The sequence below is a fragment of the Peromyscus eremicus genome, chromosome 5, assembly GCF_949786415.1.
Source record: "Peromyscus eremicus chromosome 5, PerEre_H2_v1, whole genome shotgun sequence".
Classification (NCBI taxonomy): domain Eukaryota; kingdom Metazoa; phylum Chordata; class Mammalia; order Rodentia; family Cricetidae; genus Peromyscus; species Peromyscus eremicus.
Genome location: NC_081420.1, coordinates 81,854,068 through 81,880,466, shown reverse-complemented (window position 1 = coordinate 81,880,466; position 26,399 = coordinate 81,854,068). Strand labels below are relative to the sequence as shown.

Here is a 26,399-nt window from a genome sequence, read left to right as displayed (position 1 = left end):
CCATTTGCTCACCTTCAGCTAAAGAGTCCTTTCTAATTGGAAGAAAAGATGTTGTTCCTTCTGGTGCCTCTTGTCTTCCGTTACTGTCTCAAAGTACTTGAGACAATCAGCTTACAAGGAAGAGAGGCCTATTTTGTTTTAGTGGTCCACTGGCCTTGCTTTAGGCCTCTGATGAAGCAAGGGAGCACCATGGCAGGGAGCAGGTGGGTGGCCAGCAAGCCCCAAGGATCCACCTGTCAGCCTCCCCAGTGCCTGTTTTCTGGTGGACCTGTGTGGGCGCTGGGGGTTGAATTCAGGTCCTAATGCTTCCGTGGCAAACACTTCAGTGGCTGAGCGTTCTCCCCAGCCCCTAGAGCATCTTCACAGCCTTTGGAAAGAGAAAGAAACCCAAGCTCCGCTGGCTATTGGTCAGAGGGTGGGGCCCTGCATGGAGGAGATGTCAGCACTGCACACAAGAGTGGTTCATAGAGGAGAGTCATCAGCTGTTCATTCTGGGCTGACTGGGCTCAACAGTCCTGAAAGTTTGTACCTTAAACAGGAAAATGGGGTGCGGTGTCCCTGGTGGTCAGCTGTAAAGGAATTAAATCAAAGTTTCCACATAAACAGTCTTTTCTGTTGACTTCACCTGCAGCTGATTAAATGCCTTTATTTTTTTCACCTGCCAGCCTGTGTGATTAATTTTAAGACAGTTCAGAGTTCCTCTTTTTTTTTTTTTAAAGATTTATTTATTTATTGTGTACACAGTATTCTGCCTGCATGTGTCCCTGCAGGCCAGAAAAGGGCACCAGATCTCATTAAGGTGATTGTGAGCCACCATGTGGTTGGTGGGAATTGAACTCAGGACCTCTGGAAAAGCAGTCGGTGCTCTTAACCACTGAGCCATCTCTCCAGCCTAGAGTTCCTCTTTATTAGTTACTCTCAGGGTCTGTTTTAGTAATCTCTAGTCATCACTCAGAGGATGGTATCTTAAAAGATGTGGTGGGAATTAAACTGTGTGCAGAGAGTAGAGTGGAGTATGTAGGTGGTTTCTTTGTGGTCTACCAAGAAGCTGCATCGCTGACCTGAACAAGTGTGCTTGTTGTGGGGACAGTTCACAGCACTGTTTCTTCCAACAACCGCCAAACAGTAGTGTGGTGTTTTCCACATGCATGTGAGCTCAGTACATACAGCACATGGGTCATTCCGCTTTATCCTCAGGATACCTGCATGAACTAAGAAGTAGCGTCGTACAACTTCACAGGGAATACCTAGAAACTTCTGCTTCCACAGGTGTGAAGGTTCCAGAAAGTCTCAGTGGGCACCTTTCTCTCCTCCTGTAGCCACTAATTGACAAAGGACAATTGTGAGTCTCAGGAATGGCATGGCGGTGGGCAGATTTGGTTTGCTCTAGAGGGTATCTCAGGGTCCCCATCCCTTCACACTGTATGAGGGTTGAGGACCACTTCACCTTCCGTTCTAGAGTCAGGGCTTGGGGCCAAGTAGGAGCTCTCCTGATTACTCGTGGGTTTTCTGTGGCTGGGGGCACATCCCAAATGCAGCATCAAGGAAACAATGTCTGGGCTGGGGAGGCGGCCCCACTGTTAAGGGCACTGGCTGCTCTTCCAGAGGACCCAGTTTGGTTCCCAGAATCCACATTGGATGGTTCACAACCGTCTCTATCTCCACCTCCATGGGCTCTGACACACTCTTCGGGCACCCATGCGCACTGCTCACACGTGCACATAGCTGCGTACAGACGCACACTCACACACACAAATAAAAATAAATCTTCAAGAAAGCAGCACCTCCTTGTCACTCGGCATTTTGAGCTGCCTTTGGAGTCTGTCTTCCCAGCATATGGTACTTAGCGTTTCCCAGGGGAGGAAAGATTAAATCTTGAGTTGTCTGAGCATGCCTGGGGGAATGCCTGCGGCAGGGACTGTGCACCCTCTTCTGAAAGTGCATGGCTAGGAAACCTTTACAGGATGATAATTTTGAAACCTCAGGGTAGTGATGGCTCCAGGGTGATTATGTTGAACCCGGAGGGGACCTGGGGGAAGTGGCAGGTGGAGGACCTAAGACTTTAGTTAGTAGCTCAGCAGGCCTAGTTCATGCTCTCAGGCTTCCAGAGAACCTTTATCTGTTGTTCCTATTGACATCTTTGATGTTTCTTCACCCTCAGCCAAGTCCTGTTACTAATATTGTCAAGGTGGGGACTGGGGTGGGGGGGGGAGAGGGGGGTGTTTGGTGTCTAAGAGGGCTTTCAGTGAAAACACGAAGACCTGGGTTCAGAACCCTGGCGCTCCCATGGAAAGGTAGGCGTGGACCTGTACCTCAGCACTGTGGGGGAGCCATTGAACATTGTTTGGGGTCTGTTTGGGAGTGTGTTTCTGGAGGAGGTTAGCATAGCGTTAAGCTAAGGAGATCTGCCCACCACTGTGTCTGGCTGTGTCTCGAGTGTCAAGGGCCCATACTGAACACAAGATTAATTCTCTCTGCCTCCTTGTGCTGGGACACCTTCTGCTCTTGGATGGCCGAACCCTTGGTTCTCAGGCCAGTGTTCTGCCCACTGTAGGCTGAAGCCTGGAGGCTTCAGAGAAGGACCTGTTCCTTCCGTGCCCTCGTAGGGACACACCATTCTAAAGAAAAAGGAAACAAGCAGGGTCCAGGGTTGTAAACTCAGTCAGTTTCACAGAGGATGAGACAAGAGGCCACTGATGTGTGTCTCTGTCAGGGTGGCTTTCAGTGCCCGGAGCTCCTTCCTGGGCTTCCTTCCCCAGCGAGCACCACGCTAACAATAGAGAAGGCATACATTGTTCCATATCTTGCTAGCTATTGAAAAGAAACAAGGAGAGTCACGACACCTGCTGAGCTACACCTCTCTCAGAGGCATCTGTACAAGTGAGAAAATTCTAGATCTGTGACTTGCTCTGGTGTGGCATGTGAAGGCCCACAAACGTTCTCTGCTACACCTTGAAGGGGATTTAAATGCCAGCAGACCCATGTCAGCATGATCTGAGGGTTTTGTGTAAAATGTTCCACAGTCTCACGGGTCTGCATGCGTGGTCCTAAGATGGTGGGCACTTACTGAGAGAGTCTGTCCCGCTTGAAGGAAATGAGTCACTGGAGGGCAAGCCTTAAGGGTTTTAGTCCAGCCCTACTTCCTGCCCCAGCTCTCTGCTTCCTGCCCCAGGGTCTCTGCTTCCTGCCCCAGCTCCCTGCTTCCTGCTCCATGGTCTCTGCTTCCTGCCCCAGCTCCCTGCTTCCTGTCCCAGGCTCCCTGCATCCTGTCCCAGGCTCCCTGCCTCCCTAGGTTTCCTGTCTCTTGCCCCAGATTCTTTGCTTCCATTCTCAGGCTCCCTGCTTCCTGCCCTGGTCCCCTGCCCTGGGTTCCCTGCTTCCTGCCCTAGGTTCCCTGTTTCCTGTCCTAGGTTCGCTGCTTCCTGCCTTCTGTCCTGGTCCCCTTCTTCCTGTCCTAGTCTCCCTGCTTTTTATTTTATTTTATTTTATTTTACAATACAATTCAGTTCTACATATCAGCCACAGATTCCCTTGTTCTCCCCCCTCCCGCCCCCCTCCCCTTCCCCCCAGCCCACCCCCCATTCCCACCTCCTCCAGGGCAAAGCGTCCCCCAAAGACTGAGATCAACCTGGTAGACTCAGTCCAGGCAGGTCCAGTTCCCTTCTCCCAGGCCGAGCCAAGCGACCCTGCATAAGCCCCAGGTTTCAAACAGCCAACTCATGCAGTGAGCACAGGACCCAGTCCCACTGCCTGAATGCCTCCCAAACAGATCAAGCCAATCAACTGTCTCACCCATTCAGAGGACCTGATCCAGTTGGTGACCCCTCAGCCATTGGTTCATAGTTCATGTGTTTCCATTTGTTTGGCTATTTGTCCCTGTGCTTTATCCAACCTTAGTCTCAACAATTCTCGCTCATATAAACCCTCCCCTTTCTCGCTAATTGGACTCCCAGAGTTCCACCTGGGGCCTAGCCGTGGATCTCTGCATCCAGATCCCTCAGTAGTTGGATGGGGTTTCTAGCACAACAATTAGGGTGTTTGGCCATCCCATCACCAGAGTAGGTCATTTCGGGCTGTCTCTCGACCATTGCCAGCAGTCTTTTGTGGGAGTATCTTTGTGGATTTCTGTGGGCCTCTCTAGCACTTTGCTTCTTCCTATTCTCATGTGGTCTTCATTTACCATGGTCTCCTATTCCTTGTTCTCCCTCTCTGTTCTTGATCCAGCTGGGATCTCCCGCTCCCCCAAGCTCTCTTTCCTTCGACCCTCACCCTTCATTTCCCCCACTCATGTCCAGGCTGTTCATGTAGATCTCAACCATTTCTCCATCATTGGGCAATCCTCATGTCTTTCTTGGGGTCCTATTTTCCAGGTAGCCTCCCTGGTGATATGAGTAGCAGTCCAGTCATCCTTGTTACACATCTAGTATCCTCCTATGAGTGAGTACATATCATGTTTGTCTTTCTGAGTCTGGGTTACCTCACTCAGGATGATTTTTTCTAGATCCATCCATTTGCCTGAAAACCTCATGATGTCATTGTTTTTCTCTGCTGAGTAGTATTCCATTGTGTATATGTACCACATTTTATTTATCCATTCTTCAGTTGAAGGGCATCTAGGTTGTTTCCAGGTTCTGGCTATTACAAACAATGCTGATATGAACATAGCTGAGCAAGGGCTCTTGTGGTATGATTGAGCATTCCTTGGGTATATGCCCAAGAGTGGTATAGCTGGATTTTGGGGGAGATTGATTCCCAATTTTCTAAGAAAGCGCCATATTGATTTCCAAAGTGGTTGTACAAGCTTGCATTCCCACCAGCAGTGGAGGAGAGTTCCCCTAGCTCCACATCCTCTCCAGCATAAGGAGTCTTCAGTGTGTTTGATCTTAGCCATTCTGACAGGCGTAAGGTGGTATCTCAGAATTCTCAACAGAGGAAACTCAAATGGCTGAAAGACATTTAAGGAATTGCTAAACATCCCTAATTATCAGGGAAATGCAAATCAAAACAACTCTTTGGTACCACCTTACATCTCCCTGCTTCTTGCCCCAGGCTCCCTGCTTCCTGATTCTCAAAGATATGACACTTCATCACCAGCAGTGCAGACAGGAGCTGGTCCTGCCAGGCACCATGCCTGCCCCACGTTGTGGACTGTGCCCCTTCAGACTGGGAGCCCACATTGCTCATAGGTTGCTTCTTTCAGAGATTCCACTACAGTAATGAGAAAGCAGCCAGTTCTGTAGTACAGCCTCAGATTAGAGATAGGCCAGTGCAGTATTGGGGCTGGTGTAGTTGCAGTACCCAAATGGGAAGCCTAATATTGTAGAAGGCTGTCATTTGTATGACCACCTGTGGCACATGCCCTTCTGAGGCTCACAGGTGCAGAGCTGTGACCAGACATAGCAGCTAAGGAGCAGAAGACTGGAATTTAAGAATCCAGTTTAGAGCTCTCTGTCTAGGAATCTAACTCTTTTGCTGTTGTTTGGAGACAGAATCTGTATCTTAGTTCCATTTCCTGTTGTGATAAAAAAAATACCGTGACAAAGGAAACTTAAGGGAGAAAGGGTTTGGAGACTCATGATTCCGATGCCATGACAGTTCATCACTGGAGCAGGAATCTGAAACCCCTAGTTACGTTATGTCCACAGTCAAGAACAGAGAGCAACAAACATACACGCCAATGCTTAGCTTGGTTTCTCCACTCTTAAACAGTTCAGGATCCTTGACTGGGGAATGGCGCCACCCACTTTCAGGCTGGGTCTTTCCACATCAATCAATGTAATCAAGACAGTCTCTCCTAGACATGCCCACAGGCCAACCTGACTTAGACAATCCTTAACTGAGACTCGCTTCCCAGGTGACTAGATTGTGTCCAGCTGATAATTAAAATTAACCCTCACACTTTCCACTCTCCAGTGATTTATATAAACATCAAAGGGGGTAAAAAATGGCCCTGGGTCAGGGTCCCATGCTTGTAGTTTTTATTATCTTAGCCAGATTCTATTACAAACATAAAAATGTCTTTCTGCAGCCAGATCTGGCTCGCTCTCTCTCTTTCTTTCTCTCTCTCTCTCTCTCTCTCTCTCTCTCTCTCTCTCTCTCTCTCTCTCTCTCTCTCTGTAGGGTAAAGGGCATACTTGGTTATTCTTGCCCTCAGGTATCGTCCACCTTGTCTTTGAGACAAGGTTTCTCACTGGTCCATGGTTTGCCAGTTCAAACCCCAGCCCTGGGATTCCGAGTGTACCCTGCAGTGCCAGACTTGTTTCCATGGGCTCTAAGAATGGAGCACAGGTTTTCATGCTTATAAAGCTACTTTACCACCTGAGCCATCTCTCCAGTGCCTAGGTCACCAGAAATTTGTTTGCTTTTCTACCCCCTCCCCACAGAAATCTAAATCACATCATTTTCTGGAACAGATGGGACAGAAGACATATGCTATGTGACATAGATGTGCCACACTTTCTTTTTTTTCCCCAAGTGTTTGTTTATATATTTATTTTTAGGTGTGTGAGAGTGTGTATATGTGTACCACATGCATGCAGTGTCTGTGGATGCTGGAAGAGGGCATTGGATCTCCTGGAACTGGAGTCACAGGCAGTTGTGAACCATCATGTGGGTGCTAGGAACAGAACCGGGGTCCTCTGCAAGAGCAGCAAGTACCCTTAACCCCGCCGAGCCATCTCTCCAGTCCCATGTAATATTTTCAAAACAGCTAACTCATAAAAATACCCCCTAAAAAGGAACACATTCACAAACATACAAGGTTTTATCCCCTGCCTCAGATCACTTCCTTTCCTCTATAAACTCCCTGCCAGTCATTTCCATCCCTGGAAATCTCTGCTTAGCCATGTTAGCCTGTGGATGCTCTCGCTGCCTCACACTCCAAGTCACAAGCTCATAACTCCACTCCTGGATTTCTGCTTTGCTATGGTTCAATAAAAATCCATCTCCAGAATCCATGTCTAGTTATCTCTGATTATTGGAACATGTTCCCTGAATGCCTAATGAAAACTCTAGCTTCTGCCAGGTCTGCAGCCTGTGTGGTGCTGGGTTGCTTGACTTATAACTGGTCTCATTCTTTTCCATCAAAAGAAACACCCAACTCTTCCCTTTTCCATATGCTGCCTTAATGTGGCACACTGTTGGCATCCTTCATGCGGTCTGGAAGCCCCAACTCTCCAAATGTCAAGCTCAAAATTAGCCTCAGTATTCTAGGAGCTCTTGGCTGCGTGGGGGACCAGATGGATTCAGGAATTAGTGCTCAGAGTTGTGGTTCTTAACCATTTGGGGACATGTGCCACTTTTGAGAAGCTCTGCTTTGGGAACGTCACAAAAACATGACTATGTGGAGGGGTGTGTTCTTTTGCACATGGCTCCAGAAGATGATCTATGGCTCATGAGCTGTACACCTTAGGGGAAGGCAATCAGGACAATCAAGGTGTGTGTGTATGTGTGTGTGTGTGGGGGGGGGTGTTTACTCACTGGGTACAGAGGCCAGAGGAGGACAGGAGTGTCCTGCTCTATCACTCTGTCTCATTCCCTTGAGACAGGATCTCTCACTGAATATGGAGCTAGTCTGTCTGCCTGCAAGCCTCAGTGATCCTCCCGTCTCCCCTGCCCTCTTACTGAGCTGGGTGCATGCATGGCTATTCCTGGCTTTCTATATGGGTGCTGAGGATTTGAACTAATGTCCTCAAGAGCTGAGGACATCTAAGTCATCTCTTGAGACCCAAGGGAGTTGTTTTTGTTTTAACAACATCAGATACTTGAGAATGAAACAATTTGAATCTGCAACTGAAGGTTTTCAGAATTGTTATTTTTAAGCAAGATAAATTCCTAAGACCACACTTTGAAACCCTTTCCAATTACACTAACATGTCATTTTTTCAGAACCTAATTTCATTTTTTTAAAAAAATACACTTACCTAGCTCTCACTTGAATGGACTTGTTCAGACACATTTGCCGTTTCAGGAGGAAGCCTTCATGGGATTTCAAACATGGTCCAGAGAGCCTCCTTCCTGGCTGAGTTCTTTCATTTGTTCCCTGATGGGTTTTTTGATGATTTCGAGGAAAGAAAACCAGACACATGTTATGACCAACAATCACCAGTCCTAAAGTGTTGGTTTGGTGGGGGTGGGAGAATCACGAGGTCTTTGAATGTCTGGAAATGGTAAGAGGGGAACCGTGTGGAGCTCTGACTGTGCTATTAAACTAGAGAACGGGCTAAGAGGTTTGGAAAGAATTACTCAGCCGTGACTCACTGAGGTTTTGCTTTCTGGGTCTTTACTGTGTCTGCCCCACCCTCCCCCTTACTCTTATCATCCTGCTTTTCCTCACACACCTTTATTTGTTAGTTAGTCCTTCCCAAACATTCCGTGAGTCATCGGGTTCCAATAGGAGCGTAGTGCAGCTTGTAGATAGACACTAATGAGGATCTGTGGGGAGTGGTGTGGGGGTCAGCCCTGATGAGTGGGGTGTCCTGGCATGAGTTTTCCTGAGTGGTCTGAGGTGATGTGGGTGTTGTCCCTTAGCACACTCGACCTCCTGTTCAGCCCTGTAGTGTGTCCTAAGCCAGAGACCTCTGCATGAGAGGAGTGGGTCGGATTTCATGAAAAACGGTTGGACACTCCAAATGTTACCAGAAGGGATCTTAGGGATATCCCAGGACATGATGTCCAGGTTCTTTGTATCTTGAACAATGAAATGGACATGAGACAGAACAGTAGTAATGAAACTGTCGATTCATTAAAAGTAAGAGTAGGGCCTGGAGATGGCTCAGAGCTTTGAGGGCTGGAGTTTGATTCCCAGCACTCACTTCAGGTGGCTCTCTTCTGGCCTCTGCAGGTTTACCTGCAATCATGTACACAGACATTCACACGTTTTGCCCATAATATATTTAAAAGTCTTTAAAAAAAAAAAAAGCAAGAGTTAAGAGTGAAAACGTAGACTACCCTCCACAGAGTGGGAGCATGTGTCTGTGGTTCAAGAGCCCTGGCTTAGGGTTCAGGGCTCCTTCCTACCGAAGGCCAGAGAGGAGTTATTTGAAAGGGTGGATCTTTCTTTGGCTGTTGTAGGTAATTGATTTTCTGTTTGTTGGAGTATGCATGTCCAGTTCTCGGGGTGGTCAGGAACAGTTTGAATGAAGCCTTTCTTGTTTGCTGGGTCCCTACCTTTAACTTTCTTATAATTCACAAATCTTCTTGCCTCACAAATGACTGTGGTCACCCTGTTGAAGTTAACAGACATCCAGAGGCCAGAGCCCCTGAAGGCTCACAGCAGTTCAGAGTCTTCCTCATGGCCCAAAGACATGTTGTTTCCTAACTTGTTTTGTGCTTCCCGTGCCCTCACGGAGCCTTTTCTCCTCACAGGCTATGGCCACACGGTGCCCTTGTCAGATGGCGGCAAGGCTTTCTGCATCATCTACTCTGTCATCGGCATCCCGTTCACCCTCCTTTTCCTGACAGCTGTGGTCCAGCGTGTCACCGTGCACGTCACCCGCAGACCCGTCCTCTACTTCCACATCCGCTGGGGCTTCTCCAAGCAGGTGGTGGCCATCGTCCACGCTGTTCTGCTGGGATTCATCACCGTGTCCTGCTTCTTCTTCATCCCAGCCGCTGTGTTCTCTGTGCTGGAGGATGACTGGAACTTCCTGGAATCCTTTTACTTCTGTTTCATCTCGCTGAGCACCATTGGCCTGGGGGATTATGTTCCAGGGGAAGGCTACAACCAGAAGTTCAGAGAGCTGTACAAGATCGGGATCACATGTGAGTACCTGTGGCTGGCTGCACTGTGCACGTCTGTCTGTTCTGTCCTTTCCATGTTCTACTTTCTCTAGGGACTGACGGTCCTCCATCAGTGCCTGCTTGCTTTCCCTTGGATATGTTTTCCCCCCCTCCCAACTTCCTGTAGCTATTTCGCTTCACCATTCCCATCACAGCCCCTACTGCTTAGTTATGGTTCCGGCGCACCTTAAGGCCACTGCTGAGTTTCTTGTATTGTGTGTGTTTTCATGTGGGGTGTGCAGGTGTCCCTGTTGGTGCTTGTGGAAGTTGAAGGACAGCCTCCCCAGCCCTTCCTCGGGTGCCGCCTTCTTTTCGTTTGAGACAGGGTCATTCTTAGGCTTGGTATTTCATCAAGAAGCCAAGACTGGCTGACCGGGGAGCTCTGGGGACCCACCTGTCTCCACCTCCCATCTCACCATCTCTGGGATTACAAGTATAAGCCATGGCACCAGCATTTCCCAAGGGCTTGGATCCAACTCAGGGTCTCCCACTTGTGATGATGCTCTTGACTGCCCTCTCCCTCCCTCCAATCAACTTCTTTCTCAAATGGTGTAACGGGCATAGTAGCCACCTTTTACTACAATAACTTACTTAACATGGTTAAATAGTTTACACATAAGAAAAGGAGACCTCAGCTTGTCACTGACGTCGTGTTCTTTAATCTTCCAGGAAATTTCTCCAGGTAGTCACTGGCCTCATTTGTCCCTGTCATTCCACTTTGAAGTGACCTGTCACCGATTACTCCCAGAATTCGTGTGTAGAAAATGAAGTAGGCAACACATTTTAGATGCCTCAGCTGGTAAAGTGCCTGGCCGCACAAGCATGGACTCCCGAGTTCCGATCCTTAGTGTCCACATGAAAAGCCAGGTGTGGTGGCATGCTGGAGGGGACAGACACAGGAGGACCCCAGGGTCTCGGACAGGTCCGTCTAGCTGGAACTGCAAGCTCCAGGTTCAGCCAGAGACTCTGTCGTCTCAGAAGTAAGCCCGAGAGCCACTGAAGACGTAGAACATGCATCTACATGAGCATGCACCAGCAAGCCCCCCTGCATGCACATAGCTCACAGTCTGGAAAAAACGCAGCCACGCCTCTGGAAGAAACTGTATTTTCTCTGTGAGCCCTCTGTGTGTCATAGCATAGTTCCCGCTGCTGCCTTCTCTAGACTCTTACCTGTGACCCAGCCCAGTCACAGCTTCTAGGAAGTCATGGTTTGGTGAGCAGTCAGTGCTCTTGCCCTATCTTGTTCTCTTAATCCCACAAAGTGGTTGGTTGGGCTGTACTTGAATATTTCCATGAAACCGTAGGCTCACCGGGAACACAGCCTGCACTCATAAACCCCCAGTGCTTTTCATTGGTTCCTGGCTCCAGTCCGAGCACCGTCAGTATTTGCCAAAGAGTCCTGCAAGGAGGGCTTCATGCTCTTTATTATTTTAGAGCCTGCTTGTGACTCGGGGACCACCCCACAGCCCACCTGCCTCGATTGTTGACTGTCTAATTTGCCTCTAATTCAGTAGCATGACACATGGCCTCGGTGTGGAGATCTTTTTGGATTTGTGTTTCTTATATTTGAGATCTTTCTAAGAAGTAGGATTACTGGCCCCAAATGGACACACTTCTTTTTTTTTTTTTTTTTTTAAAAACTGAGGATCGAACCCAGGGCTTTGCGCTTGCTGGCAAGCACTCTACCACTGAGCTAAATCCCCAACCCTGAACACACTTCTTTTGTGAATTACAGAACAGAACTCTGAGGTCCCCAAATGGAATACAAGTCCACACAGTCACTGGTTTCTGAGTTCCCATCCTCTCTGGGTGGCATTGGCCAAAGGAGTTCTAGACATTTTCTGTGTGAATTTGATAGCAGTATAGATAGACATCACCTTAACTCTCATTTAAGCTAGCAGGCTATTCTTTAATTTTCATTGTGCTTTCTAATTTCTTTGTGAACTAGAGAAATAGAATATCCCTGCGTTTGTGTTTTCTGGTTCAACTGGCCTCCACTATATCCTGACACGTGAGCTCTCTCAGCTTCCCCCAAACACTGAATCCTCCATAACCTGTGCCCCTTGTTACAGTGTGGACTGTGTTTCTCAGGCAGTCAGCCAGGACAGATTTTATGCTGTGAGTGTTCAGAACTGGAGCATCCAAGGAATTAATGGTCTGAAGGTGTAGATAAAATAAAATCCCACAGCTTGCCTGAAAACCCATGGGCACTTCTGGCAGTATCCCAGAGTCTAGCTAAATAGTAACCAAGGAGGAAGTGGCTTTGTCTCCTGACTGGCAATGTTACTGCCAACCACAAGGAAGTCCCTGAGGCACCTGCTTGCTGTCATAACCAACAGTCAAAGTTGGAGATATCAAAACTTTGCCTGGGACATCCGGGGTCCACACTCCTACAAAGCAAATTTAAAATGTCCTCAACTGTGTATTTTCTGGAAATCTTCCTTTCACGCTTTTCTACTGGGACATGAAGTGAGGTGACATTCTCTTCTGGTCCCATTCTGTGAGGTGTTTATTTTTTCTTTTTCTGAAAACTGATTTTAAAAAGATCTACCAAGTGAGTTCCAGGAAAGGTACAAAGCTACACAGAGAAACCCTGTCTCCAAAACCAAAAAAATAAATAAATAAAAAATGTTGAAACTGACTTAAAATCACTATTTGCCCATCACAAATTCCAAGAAATAGCAGTTATCCTTCATGAATGAGAAAATTGTAGTTATCTAGGGAATTGTCCCTAGATTGATCCTGACAATGATGTCGTAGAAGGCTTGAGAAGCCGAAATTACGACAACAATATTGAGTGCTCAGAAAGACGCTCACGTAATGTGAAAAACTTTTTGTGACTCTCTCATTCTAAGGTCGAGGAGGAGAGGGTCACACTAGGTGAATATGGTGAGTCATTTGACTTAAGCGAAGCCACTTTAGCAACAATTGATTGCTTTCTTCTTCTAAAGATTGAAGCCAGGAGAGAGCAGGATGCCCAGCTTAGGGAGTAGCATTAGTGGTGGGGAGCAGCAGGGAGTGAATTAAAAATATTTGGCTGATGTTGAGAAAAGCAAGAAGATTTTTGTTGAGAAGTGTGCCCAGTGCCACACTGTGGAAAGGGAGGCAATCGTAAGACTGGACCAAGTCTCCATGGCTGTTTGGGTGGAAAACAGGTCAGGCCGCTGGAATCTTTCACACAGATGCCAGCAAGAACAAAGGCCTCACCCTGGGAGAAGATACCCTGATGGAGTATTTAGAGAATCCCCAAAAATACATCCCTGGAACAAAAAGGCTCTTCGCTGGAATTAAGAGGCAGGGAGAAAGGGCAGACATAATGGCTTATCTGAAAAAAGTGACTAGCATGTAGTACCACCTGCCTTATCTATTACAAAACAAATGTCTCGTGGCTTTTAGTACATACCGTAATTTAATTCATACACCAGAACTCAGATCATGAATGGCTAACAATGTGTTGTGTCAGACAGTCCAGATTTAGGTAAAACTGATTTGTGGTAAAGTGGATATGATCTTTTTTAAAATAACAATTCCAGCTTCGTAAATACCGCTCTCCCTTAATCAGTAATATTCAACTTTCTACGAAGATGGGGGGGGGGGGTCACTGCAAAACCGATTGAATGGTCTTAGGTTTATGTAACTGGGCATATGAAAATGTTTAGACACTGGGGACCTTCTCTCACTGTCTCGGGACCGAGCAGAAGATGCTTGTGCTTCAGTTTGTGTTCACTGGCCTGTTCCAGTCAGCGGTTAAACGTCAGGAGGCATCTCGCTACTCTTGGCAATGCCGATTTAATTAGAATTCCCTATGTCAAGGATGCTGCCTTTTATTGCTGAGAGGCATTTAAAGTGGTTTCTGTATGATATCAAATAAAGAGTGTTTAATACTTAAAAAAAAAAAATGAAGCCAGGCCTGGGGAGATGGCTCAGCAGGTAAGAGTGAGCGCACCAAGCGCAAAGACATGAGTTCGAATTCCCAGCCCCCACATAAAAAGCAGGGTATGGCTGCAAATCAGCAGCCCTAGTGCCAGCTGAGGTGGAGACAGAAGGATCGCTGGGGCTTGCTGGCTGCCAGGCTAACTCCAGATTCAGGGAGAGACTGTCTCAAGGGATAAAGCAGAGAAAAGCAGATGTGGCATACGGTGACCTTTGGCCTCGGCACTCGTGTGCATGGGTCCACCCTCCTACTTGCATAAAGCTCACACACACACACACACACACACACACACACACACACACACACACACACACACACTTGAAGCCTGTGCTTGTGACTAACCCAAGTTCATGGATGGCTAAGTCATTTCACTCCTCCTTGCATTCCTCCCCAAGCCGGAGACTTCAAACATTCCCCGAAATAAACTGCCGGTGGACCTGCTGGAGAACTCTGTGTGTGTGGCGCGGGAGGAGGATAAATCGTTCCGTCTTGGTTTTTGTGGTAACTAGCTCAAACTATACTGATGGTGTGCTTTCTGCCTTGCAGGCTACCTTCTCCTCGGACTCATCGCCATGTTGGTCGTCCTGGAAACCTTCTGTGAACTCCATGAGCTGAAGAAATTCAGGAAAATGTTCTACGTGAAGAAAGACAAGGACGAAGATCAAATTCACATCATGGAGCACGACCAGCTCTCCTTCTCTTCCATCACTGAGCAGGCAGCCGGCCTGAAGGAGGATCAGAAGCAAAACGAGCCGTTTGTGGCCTCCCAGTCACCACCCTATGAGGACGGCTCTGCGAACCACTGAGCATGGGCTACCAGACCCCGGACATGAGGCAGAGCCTTGACTGTGTCCATTTTTACAAGAAAGTCAAAGCCAAGATGATGTTATTTTAAGAAATATCTACTGTTAACAATATTTTAAAAACATGGAACTTAGGCTCCCGGGGTGGGTGTCTAATCCCTGGGCAAATGAGATGTGTACCTGTAATTCATAGGAGACACAGTCACCTGGACAGCACACACCAGGGATGAATACTTAAAGCAGTGTGCTGCAGTGGATGGAGGCAGATTTTATATGTAACTGGGGACTCTGGGTTTGCATTCCAATCATTTTGCCGACAGCTAAATAGCAACATTTATATTTAAAAACAAACAAAAAATCTATAGAGATGTATTTTATAAATAGGTTTAAGTGTCCTGGCTTGCATGTACCTATCCAAAATGATTATTTTTGTAGCGTCTAAATTAACTCTATTTATAATGAATAGGTTACCATCCACTGTGTACATAGAACATATAAATATGTTTATATCCTGTACATACCTGTAGGCTGCCAGATCTCCCTGTACTTCTTAAGCCAAGATAAGGAATATTTTTTTCTTTTTGATTTCTCTTTATACTAAAGGACTCGGAATTGCCACAACATGCTAGGAGGCATAGAAACCCAAGAGAAAATCAGTATGCTATACTGTTACCATATATGTTTCTACCTTCTTACCATGATGTGGGACCAGATGACCAGTGAGGAAGAGAATTTGTGAGAGAGTGAAGTGATTGGTCTGGAAAGTACACCACTCTTTCTGCCCACCTCACAAGGAAGCCCAGAACACGGTGAAATGCCCCAACCAACAGATTAGGTCAGGTTAATCTGAGAGGTCTACATCTAGAAGCTGAAATCAATAAAATCACGGCAGGTTGCCATCTATGTCTGGTGTTTTCCTCTATGTCCATTGTCTATACAGGCACTGCTTCAGAGATACTGTATAGTGACAATGCATTGGTGTGTCTGGGATATCAGGAAGGGCTATTAAAGGAAAAATCAGTAACCCTGTGTGATGATGGATGTTCCCCGAGACCTCTATCTTGATGCCATGGGTCATACCCAGAGGTAACTCCCCTCGCCTGATGGTGACCTGGCCACACTCTGTGACTGCGGGGTATGGTCTCCTCACATTAGGCAGCTTGCTCCCTACCACCTAAGCTCCATGCTGCCCACTCCTGCCTTATCCTTCCAACAGTGTGTCCCTGACTCAGAACAAAGCCCTTCCTCATGGCTCATGGTGTAAAGTTGCATCTTAGCTCAAAGCAAAGAAGCTCTTTTGTGTGGAGAGAGGGGGGGTTGGTGTCACACACACAAAAGCCACTGCACTGGGTCATCTCTGGTGACCTCTAGTGTCAGCATGACCTTCCCAGTGTTTCTGAAACTGGACCTCCAGCTGCTCAGGAGCAGGTGTTTTCCATGCTGGCTTGGCTTCTCAGAGGGTGGGCTACTCTCAAGAGACAGACAGGAGTAAGGGCAGAGCAGCGACTTCTCACAGGAGACAGCAGGTGTCATGGGCTTGGCTAAACTTGCAAAGGGCACAGAGAGTTTACTGTGTGGTGTGGTGCAGCCAGAGTCCTGAGAGGTGTCAGGGTGTAAGTCACGGGGACAGTGGGTCATGGGTTGAGTGTCTTTTCGTTTAATACTGCAGGGAGGAAAGTACTGATTCGCACAGCTTCTCAACTTTGATGTGGATGGGAGTCCAAAGCACAGGCCACGAGAAACCACACGGAGGGTGCCAGTACTAAGTCGCCACATAGACTGAGGAGCTGGCTCAGTTGATGCAGAGGCAGTCATAAGTGAGGGAGAGACCTGCCCTCTTGAGAATGAACACCAGAACGACAGCGATGGCCACTCCTTAGAGCGGTGTCCCCAGGACGTAACCACCTCTCACTAGGCTCTGCCTCTTAAAGGTCCCATCACCAAATAGCAGCACATAGGGAAAAGGCTTCCAGCAAACTCACCCTTGGGGGACACGGCACATTCAAACTCTGGGATGTCTCTCCGCAGCAATCAGATCTTACAATAAATCTAAAGGCATTTGAGCAGAAGCCAAGAGGAGAAAAACAGGGGCTTTTCTGATCAGACAAATTCTGTTCGACTTCGGGATGACAAGAAGATGGGATTTCTAAGATACAGTCATCGTTTTCTGAAAAGCAGGTATGTTTATACTGATAAATCATATGCCTTTGGACATGGACCCAATGGACCTTTCAGGCGATTAGAAAGGAGATGTTTAGAAGTTAGAAGAATGAAAAGGAATGTAGCTGAAGTTTTCCTGTGTCCTGCCTGGCCTGTGGTCAGGACAAATCTTTCTCACCCACTAGTCCTTCAGCCGCTCAGACCCAAGTAAACACACAGAGGCTTATATTATTTACAAACTGCATGGCCATTAGCTCAAGCTTATTACTGACTAGCTCTTACACTTAACACATAGTTCTTATTTATGTTTAGCCACATGGCTTGGTACCTTTTCTCAGTTCTGCCTTCATATCTTGCTTCCTCTGTGTCTGGCTGATGACTCCTGACTCAGCCTTCCTCTTTTCAGAATTCTCCTTGTCTGCTTATCCCACCTATACTTCCTGTCTGGCTACTGGTCAATCAGCATTTTATTTATCAACCAATCAGAGCAACACATTCACAGCATACAGAAACTGGGATAGTCAATGCAAAACTCCTTCAGCCTTTGAAAGCTATCAGGAGTCCACTGCCTTCTTGGTATTAACTGCTGATATTTGTCTCAAATAAGATATGTCACTGTCACCAGTATAAGTGCACCCTGAGAGGTGGGAACAGGAACAGCTGTGTCTTAGAATCCTGAGCCTGCCACGGGTACATTCCCTGGGATTCCTTGTTCTAGGAGTTCTGTGCTGAGGAGCTGAGAACAGAAGGAATAAACACATCCTTAATTCAAGAAGGTGTTCCCTTTGGGCTGTTGTGTTTAAGGTAAAAGTTTCTTAAGAACATGTAGCTGAAATTAAAATGGCACAGTATTCCTCAACCTTTGTTTGCACATGCCCAGTGACATTGTAAACCTTCCCATTTAGTACATTTTGTTTTTCCTACAATAATTTATAATTTTCCAAAGGGTTTACAGTTTTTGTTGTTTATTTATTTTTTTGTTTTTGCATCCCAACCAACATTTCCCCTCCCTCCTCTCCTCCCAGTCCCCTGCCCACCCCCTATCCCATACATTCTTCCTCCTCTGTTTATCTTCAGAAAAGGGCAGGCCTCCCATGGTTATCAGCCAGCCACGGTATATCAAGTTGCAGTGAGACTAGGCACCTCCTTTCCTATGAAGGCTGGATGAGGCAATCCAGCTGGAGAAAAGGGTCCCCCAAGCAGGCAGCAGAGTCAGAGACAGCCCCTGCTCCCACAGTTAGGAGTCCCACAAGAAGACCAAGTTACGCAATTATGACATATAAGCAGAGGGCCTAGGTCAGTCCCGTGAAGGCTCCCTGGTTGTCAGTTCAGTCCTTATGAGCCCTATGATCCCAGGTTAGTTGGTTCTGTAGGGTTTTTTGTGGTGCCTGTGATCCCACTGGCTCCTACAATCCTTCCTCCCCCTCTTCCCCAGGATTCCCTGAGCTCCACCTAATATTTGGCTCTGGGAATCTTTGCTTCTGTTCAAAGGATTTACTTTATGGAACATTTTTTTCCCTTTTTTGTGCTGTTGGAATCTGAACCCAGGTTCTCTCATACCCTAGGCTCAACCACAGAGCTGTGTTTCCAAGTCAGCTTGGTGGAAATTCATTACTTCCAAATTTTTGTGTGAGGCAAGATATGAAATTGTTTGCTAAAGACAGCCTCCTACCGTTTCATTTACTACACAATGACAGGCAGTTTCTGCTTTCATTTTTTCTTTTTAGAGTGTGTGTGTGTGTGTGTGTGTGTGTGTGTGTGTGTGTAGGGGCTCACAGAGGCCAGAAGAGAGCAGCTGATCCCCTGGAGCTGGAGTTACAGGCAGTTTGTGAACCACCCAAAGTGGGCTTGGGGAACTAAACTCAGGCCCTTTGCAGGGGGTATGTTTAAATGTTACACTGTCCCTCGGGGCCTGCAACCTCAGCTTTCTAAAATGAAAGGGGCCCAGAAATAAATAGAATCTCTTCAAATAAAACCTCTTTTTCTTGCCTTGGCCAGAAAACCTCCGAATGGGAATTGAGCCCTCTCTTTGCTCCACTCAGAGCAAGCTCACACTCACTTCACCCTCACTTCTAACAAAATCATTTTCTGATTTCCCAACTCACAGAAAGCAAAGGAAAGATACTACACCACAGTCCTCAGGTTCTGTGTTAGTAAAATTTGCCATGCAATAGTTTTAGGTGCATAAGTAAAAAAAAGAAAGAAAAAAAAAAAGAATTCAGAGTGTCAAGGTGCAATAGTAACTGTTGAGACCACCCAGGCCACTTCACTGTACTGTGGCATGTCTTGGTTCTATAGAAGAGCCTACAATACCAACACCATGCCCTGGGCATCTGAGCCACATGCCCCAGGAATACAGTGGCTACTCATTTTACACCAAGAAGGGGAAACTGTCCCATTCTCCAGAGACTTGACCATCTCTCTCCCAGTTACTCTCCCGCTTACCAGTTACTCTTCTCTTGCTGTAATACAATATCTGAGAAGCAAGCGTTCTGGTTTGTGGTTTGAGGGGGACACACAAACCATCATGGTGGAGAAGTAGTGTCAGAGATCATGATGACAGAGATGTGCGAGCGGGTCTCCTCACATCTTAACAGATCAGTAAGCAGAGAAGACAAGAAGTGGGGCTGGGCTATAGAACCCCAAAGTACTAGTGACCCACTCTTCAGTGAAGCTCCACTCCCTGAAGGTTCTTCCGGAACAGCACCACCAGCAGGGGAGAAGTACTCAACCACAAACCCCTGTGGTGACATTTCCGGTTCAGACAACAGCTTCATGTTGTATCCACAGTAAGCCCAGGAGCAGGACTCTCTCAGGATGACGACGTTATATCCGTAGGAATTCTGACCAGTGGCCAGACTGGATTTCCTCCATTGGTAGACTGTTCTTGGTCAGCTGAGTGGTTAATGGATCCACATTATCTGCTGGCTCAAGAACACGCAGAACAGGCCCGGAGTGATGGGTCAGTGGTTAAGAGCACTTACTGCTCTTGAGAGGATCCACGTTTGGTTCCCAGCACCCACAGGGCAAATCACAACCACCTGTAACCTCAGTTCCAGGAGATTCAACACTTATTCTGGCCTCTGCAGTGTCCTGTGCGCGCGTGCGCGCGCGCGCGCGCACACACACACGCACACGCACACACACACTTAAGCATACATAAGATAAAAGAAGTAATTCATGATTTTAAAAAGAATTTACAGAACAGCAGTCAGTGTAGCTGATATCCCAACAGAAACCGCAAAGAGACCCCACCCCTACCCCATCCCCACCCCCCTCACACATCGAGGACAACTACAGAGAAAACAGGCTGGCCTGAGGACTAGATACTCTTCATGTTATCTCAGTGACATGATTTCCATGTTGCGCTCTGTTAAAACAGATAGGATAACTAACACGAGACTGGAGAAACGACTTAGAGGTTAAGAGTTCTCTCTGCTCTTCCCAAGGAGCCAAGTTCAGTTCCCGGCACTCGCCTCAGGAGGTTCACAACCACCTGCAATTCCAGCTCCAGGGGGTCTGACACACTTCTAGACCTGCCAGAACACATGCCATACGCTCACACCGACTCACAGTTAAAAGTAAGTCTTCAAGATGGCAAGTGCTTGCTAGGTGCCATATCCATGGTGGGTGTGTTCTGAGACCTGAGTGGGTACCCCACCTCACACGGTACAGAACTCTGCCTGCGCTGTGCTTTCCACCCTTCACGGGGATGAAAAAGTCCAATTTCTAAACGAGGCCCAACAAGAGATGCAGCAATACCCGGCGGCACAATAATCAGGCAGCACGTCACGGTTAAAGCCATTTACAGCTTACCAATTGTTCCTTTCTGGAATTTCCCATCCCGTATCTTCAGGATGCTGTTGAGTGACCAACAGGTAGGAAAGCTTGCTTTCTGTATGGTCCTTGTCATCTTCTAAACTGTTCCCTTGGGCTGAGCATCATGTTTTTTCAAGGTATAGAGACCCGGAAATGTCATTGAGATGTTATCACTAAACTTGTGTGAATAACTAAAATATCTAGCCCTAGGTGAAGAAATCAGCTGAGATTGGAGCAGTTTCCCACAATTTTACTTCCGTTAGCTATAAATTATACGTGCATATATACTATGGAAGTGTGACTACAAGCCAGTTTCCTGTATATAACTCGTGATTTCATCTCCATGTCTAAGTTGTGGCTAGAAACCTGAGCTCACCAGCCATTGTTTATCTAAGGCTTCCTAGAAGAGCTGGAGAACCTGGGGAGTCTAGCCTGCTGGTTGTGAGTGTTTGCCTTACTCTGTCCCTGCTCAGGGGCTGTCCCTCAACCCTGGCCATTGGTTTGGAGCAGAGCCCTTGCCTCTGACTCAAGTTGCACAACAAAAGCTCTCCTCTGTGGGCTCCTTACCAACGTGGTCTGTTGTATTGCAGATCAGGACATTGTGACCCTAAGTGCTGGATCTGAGCCTGTTCCCACCCACTCTGCAGTGACCAGTTGTGAAAGACCTCTGTGATTTGGGGCCCCTGCTGTGACTGGCAACCCACCTGCTTTGCTGGTCCCCCATTTTCCACAGCTCTTGATCCTGTGTGTTTGGTGATTAGGACCAGGCTAGCTAGGGGTGGGTGAAGCAGAGCCCAGTGGCAGGGCCAGGTATGGATGCCGTGGGGACCCCTTGGGTGAGTTTGTGTGTGTGTCGGGGGGGGGGGGGAGGTGGACAGTGGTCGGGGGTGGACAGGAGAAGGATGACTTTAGCAGCTGTTCTGTGGGAGCCCCGGGCAGACAGAACGCTCTGAAGTTCTCTGAGGAAAATATGCAGGGATAGTAGGAGATGGAGACACTTAAGTTTTCTTCCTTCCAAGTGATCTGCCCGTAAAGACACATCTCATATTGTTGTCAATCCTGATGCAGAAAGCTGAGAAATCTGAGAGATCTGCAGGCACTGGCCAGTGTCGGGAGCTGTTGCCCACACCATGGAAAGGGCAGGTCCCATGTGCTTATCCCCCATGGTCCATAATGCACAAGAATTTGTGCTGGTATTCAACACAGAGCCAACTCACCTCCTGAGTTTCACATACAAGTTGAGGAGAAAGGCGTCATATTTGGGAGCAGAGAATAAAGAGCACACACAGAGAAGGACACAGTGTGCATTGAAAAGAAAAGACCCAATTCCATCTCCTACGTGCACCTGAACCAGGCTTGGGCCATTTTATTCCAGCAATGACAGAATCATTATTACAGCACAGCCCTGGAATTGGTAACATTACAGGCAAACAGATGCGATCTCAGGTGTGAAAAGTTCAAAGTAATTTTATGCCATTTGTATGATGATATATTGTGTGCCCTAATAAACATTGCCTGAAGATCAGAGGACAGAACAAACCACTAGATTAAACATAGAGACCAGGCAGTGGTGGTACATACACCTTTATTCCTAGCACTCAGGAGGCAGAGATCTGTCTGGATCTCTGTGAGTTCAAAGCTACCCGGGATCATATAAGTTTGACTCAGGCTAGGAGAGAAACAGAGCCAGACAGTGATGGCACACACCTTTAATCCCAGCACTTGAGATCTCACACCTTTAATCCCAATATGTAGGAAGACACACACCTTCAATCCCAGCAATAGGAAGTAAGTCATATGGTGGGTGGAGAAAGGTATATAAAGTGCGAGGAGACAGGAACTAGAGGCTTTTTCAGGCTGAGGAGTCCTAGAGGTAGGAGGTGCCTGTGGCTTGTTCCTTTGTCTCTCTAATCTTTCAGCATTTACCCCAATATCTGGCTCCGTGCTTTTTATAAAAAGACCATTTAGCAATTCATGTTACACATTTGTTATGTGCTGAGGTTTGAATGTTTTTAATACTCAATTCCCCACTTGTGGTACTTTTACAGCTGTGAGTCCTTTATAATGGGGGAGGAGTTGGTGGAACAGGTCAGCAGAGAAAGTTATTCTGTTCCTATCTGCTGCCATGATAAGCCCCTCCCCCATCCCATGGTCCTACCACCAGGCACATACCTGCCACACCCTTCCTGCCATGGTGGACTGGATCCTCTGAAAGCTTGAGTCAAAATAAACCCTTTCTTAAGTTGCTTTTGACCCATGTCGGGTCACAATAAAGACAAAAAGTGATATACACACTAAGTTTGAGGCTGAGCCTCCCAGTCCCCCAGTCCCCCACCCCCCCACCCCCCCACCCCCGAGACAGGGTTTCTCTGTGTAGCTTTGCGCCTTTCCTGGAACTCACTCTGTAGTCCAAGCTGTCCTCAAACTCACAGAGACCTGCCTGGCTCTGCCTCCCGAGTGCTGGGATTAAAGGCGTGGTGCCACCACCGCCCCGCCACCTCCCAGTCTCTTTGTTTGTGGTTCCGTGTCCCCATCTTAGGTCAGGCATAGAAGCTTGAGAAGGCAGAGGCTAAGAAGCGTCCCTGTCAGGAGGCCCCACTCATATCTCCTGTGGGTGTCAGGACTCGGTATCACAGGAGAGGGAGCTCCAGCGAGGGAGGGTGACATGACTGTCCGCCGCCAGTGCTCAGGGAACATGTTCACAGCATTGGCAGCTGCTATTAACGCCAGTCCCAGGCATTTCCCCATGGGACCAGACGATGCCTCCGGCTGTGGCAGTAAAGGGTGGAGCAGGCTCACGAGGGATCGCCTATGAATGGAAATTACTCACACACCAGCTGGCAATGCAAGGTCGTGGTGCTGGTGACAGTGTGGGAGTCAGCCCGAGGAGCATGAACTCGAAGGAAGGCTGGAAGCAAGGTTTTGTGGGGAAGCTGGTCCCTGGAGATTAAGCGTAAGGACATTTGAAGAAAGCAGCTAAAGGCCAAGTCTAGGAGCCAGCAGAGGGGACACCTGTGGCTCTGTCATCCACGGCACGTTCTGAGTGTGGGGCTCAGGCAAGCTACTCTCTACCTTTGTGTCCTCAGTGTCCAGATGCCTTGTGGGTAGAAGGATTATTTAAAACAATGGCTGTCACATTATGTACCTGACCAGTCACAGAAGGCGGACACTGGGGTGGTTTCTTGAGGGTGTAGAGTTTATTAGAAGAGTTATTAATGACATGGACAGACAGATAGACAACAGCAATATTGGGGCTCTGAAGAAAGTTCAGGCCACAACCAGAGACAGACAGCATGGCTGGGCCTCTGAAGAGAGGTTATCAAAGCTCTTATGTCAGAAGTGGGCTTTATACTTTCTGAGGATGAGGGGAAGGTCCACAGCGCAAGCCAGGCAGGAGTCTGGGAAGTGGGTACGGACCAGGATGTACAGCCACTAATAGTTCCCTAGATTAAACTTCCTCTGCAGGTGAGAAACCCTGGAACTTGAAGTCTGTTAGCTAGGGACTCACCGACCCTGTCTCTGTGGTATCTGTGAAAAGGGAAGGACTCCTGCAAGGTATTATGGCCTGAGCAGCCCTGGAGTCTCACATTACAGTCTTAACAAACCTGACACTCCATGTCATTCTGTGTCATTCTATTGTATTCCCAGGTGGTTAGTCTTCGTTGCAGAGCCTAATTTGGTAGGACATTGGCTAATTACAGCCCCAACTGCAACTCTGGGTAGTTTCTCACAACAGCCTATATGACACTTTTTGCTTTTATCCTACCCTATTTAACTGACCCATGCTATTTGTCAAATGTATTCATTCCTGAGCTAGGGAGATAGCTCAGTTGATAAAGTATTTGCCACACAGTCATGAGGACCTGAGTTCAAGCCCCAGTCTATGTTAAAGAAAGGTATGCTGGCACAAGCTTAGCCAGGTGGGGCTGAGCTTGCTGGCCTAGCCTGCTTGGCAAAGTCCTGGCCAGTGAGAGACCCTGTTTCAAAGGAAAAAGGTGGTTGGTGCCTAAGGAACGACACCTGAAGGGGTCCTTTGACCTCCAGATGCATACACACACACACACACACACACACACACACACACACACACACACAAACACCAACACAAGCATGCCACACTCAAGCACAAATCCTCTTGTAAGAGTACATGGATGTACCGATTTCCAGAATTATCTGTCTATTTCAGGCACCCTTGAGACCATGTCCCCTACTGATGGTATTGCTGTGAACACAAATGTCAGTAGTTACCCCGTGGCCTATTGTAGCTGAAGTTTTCTCTGGTCCTGCCCAGCCTCACAGACCCCACAGCTGCTTATAAAATAATCACTCAGAAGCTTATATTAATTAAAACTGCTCAGCCGTTAGCTCAGGCCTACCACTGACTAGCTCTTACATTTAAACTCAGCCCATTTCTGTTAATCTATATGTTGCCACGTGTTCTGTGGCTTTACCTGTGTGCTGTTACATGCTGCTCCCTGAATGGCAGGCTGGCGTCTATTGACTCAGCCTTCCTCTTCCCAGAATTCTCTTTGTCTGTTTATCCTGCCTGGCTACTGGCCAATCAGCTTTTTATTTATCAACCAATCAGAACAACACATTCACAACATACAGAACATCCCACAGCAGCCTATAGAAGGACTAAGGCTTCATTTTTGTAAGAGGAAACCTGGTCAGAGTGAAGATCATTTTAAAATCAGCTACCATTAGAAATATTTCTTTTCCCTATAGAAATTTAAAACAATGTTTTCTTGTGTCTTGTCAGTATTTAAATGTTGCAGTTCATGACCTCATCAGTCCAGGTGATAACAAACCAGCTACACAATGGGAATTTATTTTCCCTGGCTCTTGCTGTACAATAATAATAGTGTTCACAACAACAGTGTTCTGCTGGGACTTGCAGGAGGCATGAGAGGAGGCACACACACATATATGTGTATGTATATTAATGGTGTGTGTGGTCTGTGTGTGTATGGTCTGTGTGTGTGTGTGTGTGTGGTATATGCATGTGTGTGTGAGTATATGTGCATGTGATGTATGTGTATATGTGTATATTGGTGTGTGTATATGTGTGTGACATAAGCATGTGTGTGAAAGTATGTGGCATATGATGTATGTGTCTATGTGTATATTGTAGTATGTGTGTGTGAATGTGTGTGGGTATGTGGTGTATGGGTATATGCATGTGGTAGATACACATATGCATACAGGCACACACTTAATGCATGTGCAAATGGAGCCCAGAGGTTGACTTTGGGTATCTTCCTCAATTGCTTTCCACTCTACCTTTGGAGACAGGGTCTTTCACCTAGGCTTGTTGCCAGCAAATTCTGTGGCTCTTCCTGTGGCCACCTCCCAGTGCTGATGTTATAGATGTGTGCTCCCACACCCAGCTTTTACATGAGTGCTGAGGATCCAAACTCAGGTTCTCCTGCTTATACAGCTGATGCTTTACCACTGAGCCATCTCCAGCCATGAGTGCCTTCTGACCCATCAAGATGAAATCACATTCAGGAATGCTGGAGTTGTGCATAATCCACACTGCCTACTGATTCTTTGATAATAGTCCCAGTTGCTCCATTAAATTTTCACACCATTCCTCAGCACTGTGTCCCTAAAACGACAGTATGAAAAGAAACCATGGGGAATATTACTCCCAATTACTTTATCCTGCTGCTGCCGCCGCTGCTGAAGAACCCTCACGACGTCTCAGATTTTCTTCCTGGCCTTGCATCCCTGTTGGAGGATAGTCCTAAGAGGGAGACCCGTGCTTCTATGCATAGCTGAACCAAAGTCCGCACATGTTCTTTTCAACAGTTCTAAATCTGGTTCTGGGTGGATCTATTTACCTCTTCAGGATTTTAGTTTATTCTTCCTCAGAATGGAAAGACACCACCCATCTCCAC

The 26,399-nt window shown here is 47.3% G+C and overlaps 1 protein-coding gene, 1 long non-coding RNA gene and 1 pseudogene across 2 annotated transcripts in view; 2 read left to right on the top strand and 1 right to left on the bottom strand.

Annotated features, from left to right (window-relative positions):
- Kcnk1 (potassium two pore domain channel subfamily K member 1) overlaps positions 1–15,420 on the top strand; it is a 37,285-nt gene extending 21,865 nt beyond the window's left edge. The window contains exons 2-3 of the mRNA XM_059263798.1: positions 9,367–9,762; positions 14,261–15,420. Coding sequence (XP_059119781.1) covers positions 9,367–9,762; positions 14,261–14,520 — 656 coding nt within the window. The 3' untranslated portion in view covers positions 14,521–15,420. The remainder of the gene's footprint in view (positions 1–9,366; positions 9,763–14,260) is intronic.
- LOC131911583 (uncharacterized) lies at positions 1,075–8,370 on the bottom strand. Its single transcript, XR_009379400.1, has 3 exons — positions 8,260–8,370; positions 7,923–8,041; positions 1,075–1,322 (listed from the first exon to the last, which is right to left on the bottom strand). It is a non-coding gene; the product is annotated as an uncharacterized LOC131911583 (long non-coding RNA).
- On the top strand, positions 12,814–13,355 carry LOC131910356 (cytochrome c, somatic-like; annotated as a pseudogene).
- Positions 15,421–26,399: the final 10,979 nt, after the last annotated feature.